Raw genomic sequence first — 9,569 nt, 5'->3', positions numbered from 1 at the left:
TGCGCAGTGTGTGTTTCTGTGGGACGGGGGAAATGGTGGAATACCACAACACAGAGAATGGTTATGCGCTGTGGTCACACTTTTTTCACAATTAACTTATGAATTATCTGCCACAAGGTGGATAGCCACTGGCTGCTTTCCCCTGGGAAAACCTGCTGATAATAATAATAATAATAATAATAATAATAATAATAATAATAATAATAATAAATTATTTATATCCCGCCCTCCCCAGCCGAAGCCAGGCTCAGAGCGGCTAACAACAATAAAAGTAACACAGCATTTTAAAATCAATTCATTTTAAAATCAATTCAGAATCAAATTAATGGCAACCATTGGGCTAGAGTTCTGTGAGGATTACCAAAGGACTGTGCCTTGGCCAAAGGCCTGATGGAACAGCTCTGTCTTGCAGGCCCTGCGGAAAGATGTCAAGTCCCGCAGGGCCCTAGTCTCATGTGACAGAGCGTTCCACCAGATCGGAGCCACTGATGGGAGTTGGATCGGATTTACCACTGAATCAGAACAAACAAGAATGGTGGGGTAACCTAAAAACCTCTTGGACCCATGCTTTCTAGGCACAGCACAAGATGAAGTGTGGGTGAACCCTAAGATGATTAAAAATACATTAGTCGAGGATAGGTTTGTTAACAACCATTAGCCATAAAAAGCCACCATTAGTTATGCTAGCTAAATGAAAATCTAGTGTTCTAAAGCTATATAGCAGGGATGAAGAACCTGCAGCAGCCAGCCACTTTTTTGGACTACAGCTCCCATAATCCCTGACCATTGACCATGCTGGTTGGGCCTGATGGGAGTTGGAATTCAAGCTTTGAGTGGACCAGATGTTGGAAATGAGGGCTATAGGAAAGTTATCACTGCCCATATGGTATGTTTCTGGTGTGTTTCTCAGGGTGATCAAATATATTTATATAAAATGTTAGTTATGTTCTTTTACATAGGGTTTTCCCCCCTTTAAAGTGATGAATCCAGCTGAGTTCAACGAAACTCCTTCTTAAACAGGCATAATTAAGGACTGAGGGAACCCAATCCCAGCAACAAGCCCCAGTAAGTACAAGCCAGCCTCAGGTTTTGGTTTTTTCTTGTTTAAATTGTCCTTTTATTGATTTTGTAAAAAAAAAAAAAAAATTACAAAGACTTACAAACTTGGTTGTATGTGAACATATAGCAATAAAGTAAAACAGTTGCAACAATTATCATTTTTTACTTGTGGACTGACATGAGAGAGAACGAATGTCAGAGCATCATATTATGATGTATAACAACTTGTTAATAAAATAATAATAATAATAATAATAATAATAATAATAATAATAATAATACGCAACCCATCTGGTTGGGTTGCCCCAGCCACTCTGGGCGTCTCCCAACACGCATAAAAACATAATAAAACGTCAAACATTAAAAATTTCCGGATACAGATCAGATTTGGATTGGTGAGCACGGGCAAATAATAATTATCCATCTTTTGAGTCCCTTTTATGCTTATTACTCTCACGGGTTGAGGGGGCTCCTCCCGCCACACAGGGGAAAAAAAGAGGAGCCGGGGTTCGCTCTTGGCGGACTCCAATCCTTCCTCTCCTTGTTCAGCCAAGCCGGAAGTGGGCGTTCTACCCGCCACGACTCGTTCTCCGGAAGTGGACGTGTGAGCTTCCGTTCCCGTCCTCCTTTCGCTCTCGCTCTCCCGCTCTCTCTCCCTCTCCCTTTTCTCTCTCCCTTCCCGGCTCGCCGGCCGTTGATCGCCTGCAACAAGGAAGCCAAGATGGCGGCGGCGGGAGGAGGCGAGTGCGACGTGATCATGACGCCCGCGGCGGCGAACCTGGTGGCGCCTTCTCACCCTGAGGGGCCGGCGATGTTGAGCGACGAGGACGAGGACGCGGGGACGCGCAGGTAAGAGCCTCCGCCCGAGGGCCCCCTCCGGGCACACTCCCCACACGGGTTCTCCCGTCCCCTCGAGCGGGGGGGGGAGGAGACCCATGGAGGGGGGAGGGGCTGCCTCGGTGTGCGGGTGGGGGAGGGGAGAAGGCGGCGAGGGGCGGGGCCTGCACTGCAGGTGAGGGGGGGGAGTAAGCGGGGGTTGGGGGGTGCGCGCGAGAGAGAGGTGCATTGTCGTCAGCTGTGCCCCCAAAGGACCGTAGGATAAAGCCAATTAATTGTGTGTATTCCCTGTAGGTGTCGCTGGACTACAACTCCCATCATCCCTTAGATGGCCAGGGGGGTGATGGGAGCTGTAGTAGTCCATCAAGCTCGTGGGGGGGGGGCAAGGCTGAGCGAGACTGGTCTGTGTGGACCCGTGTGCTGCTTCTGAAATGCCTGGTGCTGGGAGGGTGACTCATGGGAGGGGGGCTACCCCTCAAGAGTCTGCCTTGCAAGGAGAACGTCCCCGGTTCAGTCCCCGCTGGCAACTCCAGGTTGGGCTGGGGAGAGGCTTCCTAGGCTGAAACCCCGGAGAGATGCTGCCAGCCAGCGTAGGCAGTACTGAGCAAGATGGGCCAGCGGCTCTGACTTGGTATAAGGCAGCTTTCTATGTTCCTAGAAGGTTCCTCCTTTAATTCTCCACTTATTAGGCTTTGTCGAAGCCTCTTAACTGCACACCATTAGGAATAGCATGTTGTGCAAGAGGGGTCCTTGGTCCCATACAGTAAAGGGGTACAGTGGTACCTCAGGTTACATACGCTTCAGGTTACAGACTCCGCTAACCCAGAAATAGTACCTCGGGTTAAGAACTTTGCTTCAGGATGAGAACAGAAATCATGCTCTGGCGGCGCAGCGGCAGCAGGAGGCCCCATTAGCTAAAGTGGTGCTTCAGGTTCAGAACAGTTTCAGGTTAAGAACGGACCTCCAGAACGAATTAAGTCCTTAACCCGAGGTACCACTGTATTTGACGTTTTAAAGTGTGTATGTGTGAGGCTTTAAGAGTAGGATTTAGTCCCCAAAAGAGCCCAAGGCTCAGCCCAGGAATCTTCATCCTCTTTTGAGCCTGACATGTGCGCTTAAGGCAGAGTTCAATTGGCTTTGTTCCCTAATGCTGCAGTTCTAAGTGTATTTAGGTTTACGTTATTATTTATCAAAGTCCTTGAAGTGCTTCACATGCCTTCACAAGCCAGGGATCCTTGGCATATGACCCAGTATTGCTGTAGTGTAACTGTATTTGTTTGGTTCATTTTTATTTGTTAAATTTATGTCCCACCTTTCCACAAAATGGTGCTCAAGGCAGCTAATGGTGCTCATGGTGGCTAAAAGTTTTAGAAGCGTTGGGGTTAGGGATTGTGGTGGCGTACACATCATATGCTTAAAACACATACACACTGCTGCAGCTGTAAAGAATCCAGGGGACTGAAGGGTGGTGGGAATTGTAGTTCTTTTAGGGGGTAAACTACACTTCCCAGGATTCTTTGGGAGAAGTCATGTGCTTTTGACAGTGTGATGAGTGCAGCACGGGGTGCCCTCTTGGGTTGGGGATCGATCAAAAGTGTTCTTCCAGTGGGAAGTTGCCATACAACTTCTATAAATGGGGATGTACACCATATTGGTGATTCTAGTTGGTTTGTATTAGTTCACTTATTGCAGAGAACTAATTGGGGTTCCAGTTTGAAATATTTCGTGGGACACTGCATTTCCCCATCTTGTTGATAAAAGTTGCAAGTCTGGTGTTAAGTGGAATCAATCGTTTTACGAAAGTGACTAGAAGTCTGCTTCAATGGAAATGAGGGTTTAACCTTCCACTCATTCCTCACTTATAAGCCTGGTTGGATTACAGCCAGGTCTGTTCTTTGCAGAGAAAAATAAATATTTTAAACTTAGCTTGTGGCTAAGTCAGCGACTAGTCCAGAGGTGTATTGTGAAAACCGATTGCCCTTGAGTCGTGGTTTGCGGAGAGTTTCGGATAACAATTCAGGAACTTGTGATTTGTTCTCTGTGAGGGAATGGCTAGATCTCACACTTTGCATCAGGTCCAGGAAACCTTTGGCCCTCCAGATGTCGCTGGGTTACAACTCTCGCCATACCTGGCCTTTGGCTGTGTTTGTAGGGGTGATGGGAGTTGTCATTCAGCAACATCTGGACGGCCCAAAGCTCCCATGTGCAATCCCTGGTATCTCCCAAGTAAGACTGATGGGGGTAGCATGTATCTGAAATGCTGGACAGCAACTGCCTTTCAGTGTAAAGTAGATAAGAATGAGCTACATAGACTAATCATCTGATTAAGTATAGTAGCAACTTCCTGGGTAACTACTGGAGCGGTGACCTTGTCTGACCGAATGAGCAGGGAGATGTGACAGAAGGGGGGGGGAATTCTTTTCTGGCTGCCTAACTTAACTGAATGAGATTTTTGTGGGGAAAGGAAATGGCACGTGTTTCTTTGGACTTTTTTCCTGCCCTACGGTCTTGGGGTGTGTCACAGTTATTACAGTAATGAGAGATAGGGAACGGTTAATTTAGCTGTCCTGCTCCCAGTTTGACTCACAGCACTTGTGATTAACCATTTTGCAAAAGGTAAACAATGTGGTTTTTCCTTAAGGGAGTCTGGTAAAATGGGTTAGACTCGAGTGAGAAAGAGTGATGTGCCCTTGGTGAGCTCATGGCTTAGGTGGGGTTTGAATGTTAGCTTCCCATAGGCAAAGCCAAGGCTGATTCTCCAAAAGTAGCAGCAGCTACTAAACCACCCGCACCCCCAGTCACAAGGAGTACCATATGGTCTCTTTGTTGCCCACACACAGGTCCAGAGGAGATGTCTGGAAGCAATGGGCTGTCTTCAAAGAAGTTGTCCTCTCCATGTGCGCGCGCACCCCACCCCCCAACCACACACACCACTTTGGAGATTTGCAGGGCACAGGGATAGAAGAGGGTGAAGAAGTCCCATCCGTTGTGCAGGTGGAAGTTATTGTACTAACAGAACAACTTTGTTAGATGCTACCCAATGGCTCTGCCCTTAAACTTTCTAACAGTTCACTTTGGCATACCAGGGCATGAGGTCACTGTTTTGATAAAAGAAAGGAGACAAAAACTTTCTTCCTCCCCCCTTTAAACTACACCTGGTACTATTGTTGTGTGAGTTTCTAAATGGTATAGCAAAGGATGCTCTGTGGTTGCTTCGAGGCTTATTAGGGATTTCTTTAATGAGAAGAATATTAACTGCAGAAAACACTGAACAATATTTAACAACGCTCCTTTTTAAACAAAGCAAAACTGTCACCAAGTAGGCCTTGCCAGTGCCCTGCATGTGCTAACTGCTTCCCCAAATACATTCCCCAATCCTGTTTTTCAGCAGGTAACTCAATATAGAAAGGGTTCTCCGAAACTTGAAAACCACAGCAGTACAACATAGCTTGGGTGATCCTGGTTATGGCCACAAAAGGTGATACTATGAATGGCTGAGAGTCACATTAGGTTATTAGGACATCTGGAATTCCCTGCAAATGCTCCTTGGAAAAGCCAATATTGTAAGCAAGTTCAAAAAAGGACAAGGTGGTAGGGCTTCTTTTCCACAATTTGGTAGGATGCTCAATGTATCTAGCCTAACACCCGTTCCTAATAGTTGTGATTTAAACAGACTGGGATTGGGAGCAGAGGTCTCTTCTTCAACATCCTGAGGCATCTAGCTATAAACTCTGTCCGTGATCCAACTGAGCTCTTCTTATTTTGATAAACACATTGGTTCCTGCTGTGATCCAGGCCTTTGCTCTCTTTGTGTTGAGTCATAGAATTGTAGAGTTGGAAGGGACCTCGAGGCCAAGGATCATCTAGTCCAGCCCCCTTCAATGCAGGAATCTCAACTAAAGCATCCATGACAGATGGCCATCCATCCTCTGCTAAAAACTTCCAAGGAAGGAGAGTCCTACTCCTCATGGGAGTCCATTCCACTATCGAACGTCTCTTAGTTTCAGAAGTCTTTTGGTGTTATACTTTGAGAACTATGGGAGAAGAACAGAACCACTTTTAATCTAGGCAGCCCTGTGGGGTGCTTAAATGTTTGTGGAAGAGTGCAGAAGAGGGAGAGAAGTAACTTGGGGAAGCTGACTTACAGAGCATGTTATTTGCATGGCATCTTGGCAGAGAGGGCCCAAGCAATAAATAGTCAGTGTCAAAGTTATAAAAATACACGGGAGTCAAAGAGATGACAAATATGGTCCATTGACCTTACTTCCAAGTCACCCTGCAGATGAAGTTCATCTGTTCACTGCAGGACATGGAACACAAATAGCTTAGAAGTTGCCCACTCATTGTATTTTGCCCTTGGGTGGTGGCTCCAAGAAGGTCCTTGGAGTGTATATCAGAACTGTATCTAGATTGAGGCTTTTCTCTTGAGTAGTCTTTAGTCTGCAGCTTGCCTTGGAGACTGGGGCAACACTCCAAGAGACAGCATGCAAGTTGACAAGGAAGCTAGAAATGTGTTCATCACCATTCATGTGGAAATTTCCAGGCGTAACTTGGGACTCTGGAAAAACCTGGATGGCTATTTTTGTTTGTTTGTTTGTTTACAGTTCCTGGCTGCTAAAATAGATAGATGCATATTTTTGGACATTCCCAATGTAATTCTAAAACTCGCCGTAGAATTTGCTTTACCTGCATTCAGAGGTAAAAGTACTCTTGCCTTAGTATTGCTGCAGTGGGATAATTCCACCAGAGTAACTGCAGATGTTGAGAGGCATTATTTATTTTAAAGCGTTTTAGACTCTGCTCTTCGTCCCAAAATTCTCACAGAGTGGCCTGCACATTATTTGTGATATCCACCAACTAATCTACTGGGTTCTCAGAGACTTTTAACAGGAAATACATTGTATGTTTGACCAGATTCGTTTAGGAAAGTGAGCTGTGTTTTTTGTTCAAATCGAAATGTGAGTTCTAAAGGGCCAGATGATAGATAACACAGCTAACTTTGTGGCCCAGAGGAAGGTCTCCTGCGACATTAAACTATCCCCTACTTACTTTCCCTTTTAAGTCAGAAATTAACAAATGTAATCTGGAGCATAGGAACAAGTGAGTGATGTCGCAGAAACACAGTTGGACTCTGCTCATGACGCCTGTCCCTATCCCTTACGACTTTCTGAGGGTCTTTTCACATGTTACAAGGAAAGGCATGCCTATTCTCTACATGGTGCCATAGCAACTCCATAGAAGGTGTGAAGGGAAAGTGTATGTCAGAAAGCATAGGGTGAGAGCACTGCCATGGATCCATGATTACTTGAATACCATGGAAGCGTCCCTCTGCTGTGTCTGTTATGAGGCCATGGCGTCTGGTATTTTGGAGCTCTTAACGAGAAGAGGAATAGCTATCAAGATTTGCTGTGGGTGTAGTTTTGTACAGCGGTGCCTCAGTTCGCGAACAAAATCCATTCTGGAAGCTCGTTCGGCTTCGGAAATGTTCAAAAACCAAGGCACGGCTTCCCATTGGTTGCAAGAGCTTCTTGCATTCAGCAGACACTGCGTCTCATGTTCGGGTTCCAAAAAACATTCAAAAATGGAAAAATTTACTTCTGGGTTTTTGGCGTTTGAGAACTGAAATGTACGACAACGGAGGCGTTCGGGAACCGCCATTCCACTGTATATTTAAATGGTAAAGCAGCATAACTATGAAGACTTAATGCCTATTTTCTTAAATACAGTAACCCAGCATATTACGTTCCAGGGATTGTGCCCATAGCCAAAATTGCTTCATTCAAAACACATTGTGTTCGAAGGTGAGTGGGGTTGCCAGTCATTTTTCCTGAAACCCCATCCCCTTTCTGCCCCCTTCATTTTTATTTTTTGATTTGCCATGTATGAGCTTTAAGGCTTTCTTGACAGAAGAGAACTGTTCTTGTTCTCTGCTTTGAGAGTGCCCTATCCAAGAATTCTCTCTGGCCAGACCTATTTAGAGCATGAGGACTCAGCCGCTCCTTGAGTCTCTTACAGTTCCTGGATATTTGGCAGCTTTCTAGTTTCCAGGAAAACGAAACCAAAGGCTGCTGAATTCCTAGGGAGGCAGTGCAGTGGTGTGCTGCAGGCAAAGTGATCTGTGGCACGACCTTAACAGGAAAGAGAATCTCAGTGGTGCGGTTTTGAGGTTGCAGTTTGTCAGCAGCCGCTTTCCCAGTTCCTTTCCTGCCCTGCCCACGTGTATACGAAAGAAATCTGCAGAATGAAGCGCAAGCCATGTGGCTCGGTGCCTGTTTTGTGAACACCTTGCTGGAGCAGGCAGACTACTGTTTTCCATGTTAAACACTAGAGGGCACCAGCGCACAGATGGATATTTTTTCTCATGCCACAATAACCTGCATTGTGTGTTGTTTGGCCTGCCATCATGCAAGTCAGATCTGGAGCAGGCACAAAAATCATCTCTGGGCAGGCCCTACCTTCAATCCCAGCCTCCCATATTTAATTTCCTTATTTTGCAATGATTCAATTTCCCTGCACCTTAGGTTGTATCTCCCTGTTCACGGAGTGCTGCAGGAAGAGAGAAACAGCCACTGCATGCCCGTGGTGCTTGCTAGATGCAAAAGGATAATTTTGTGAGCCACAGCCTGAAAGAAGAAGGGGGAAACTTTAAGGTAAATAGGATGTGTTAGGCCCCAGGCATGAAAAAACGTGAATCCCTATTATTGCTTCATGCCTGGTCTTAAGTTGAATTTTGTATGTGGAAAAGCTGGTCAGACTTCTTCCTGTTTTCTCAGGCAACTCAATGCTTTCCATATAGATTATTTGGCATGAGAACTTCTCCTGCACATCTGCTGCAGAATCCTAGCACGTTGCAGAAAAATATGCAATATACTCTAGACCTCACACTTGGTTCATGCAGGTTCCCCAGCCAAACCTGTTGCTCTGCTTTAACTGAAAGTGTGACCTGGAACATAATCTATCATTCTCCTGCAGTTGCACATTGTAAGAAAGGATTAGTGGTGGGCAAGCTGTCCATCTTAGGAGCTTGGCCACCCTTAGTGATCTGATTGCCATCTGTAGAATGCCATTTCTACACAGTTTGAAAGTCGCATATCTGGGGCACCTAAAAACGGTGCTGAGGGAATGGCAGCTTACATAAATTGCCCTACATATGCATATATTTTGCATATGCTGCATGATCTATTCTGCTGAACTCGGCCTGACATAAAACCAAAAAACTCGTAAGGCCCTGGGCAGTGGAAATACTGCTCACCCCTGACCTGAGATTGAACCAGGACGAGTATGTACTCATAAGGGAATTGTAGAATTGGAAAGGACCATGAGGGTCACTTAGTCCAGGGGTCAGCAAACTTACTACGCCTTGGGCTGGTGTCTCCAGCGCGGGGCGGGGGAGCGCGTGCCAATACGCGTGCGGAAACACTATCTTTGACGCACTTCCGGCTCGGGGGAGCACTGGAAATAGCTTGTGCGGATGTGCACGGGCCTCCTCCAACCCGGATGTGCACCGCAAACAACACTTGCGCATGCGCACAAGCTATTTCCAGTACTCCTCCGACCCGGAAGTGGGCAGCCGCACAGCACTGGTACGAGTGGGCGGCGGGGGTCGCCGCGGGCTGGATAAATGAGTCCCGCGGGCCTTATCTGGCCCGCGGGCCTTAGTTTGGGGACCCCTG

General features: G+C 46.4%; 1 protein-coding gene across 1 annotated transcript in view; it reads left to right on the top strand.

Annotated features, from left to right (window-relative positions):
• The first annotated feature begins 1,644 nt into the window (after positions 1–1,644).
• DNAJC7 (DnaJ heat shock protein family (Hsp40) member C7) overlaps positions 1,645–9,569 on the top strand; it is a 33,095-nt gene continuing 25,170 nt past the window's right edge. The window contains exon 1 of the mRNA XM_028705180.2: positions 1,645–1,908. Coding sequence (XP_028561013.1) covers positions 1,781–1,908 — 128 coding nt within the window. The 5' untranslated portion in view covers positions 1,645–1,780. The remainder of the gene's footprint in view (positions 1,909–9,569) is intronic.

This window comes from Podarcis muralis, chromosome 13, assembly GCF_964188315.1.
Source record: "Podarcis muralis chromosome 13, rPodMur119.hap1.1, whole genome shotgun sequence".
Classification (NCBI taxonomy): domain Eukaryota; kingdom Metazoa; phylum Chordata; class Lepidosauria; order Squamata; family Lacertidae; genus Podarcis; species Podarcis muralis.
Note: the sequence above shows the minus strand (reverse complement) of the source record. Positions and strands in the feature narration are given on the sequence as shown.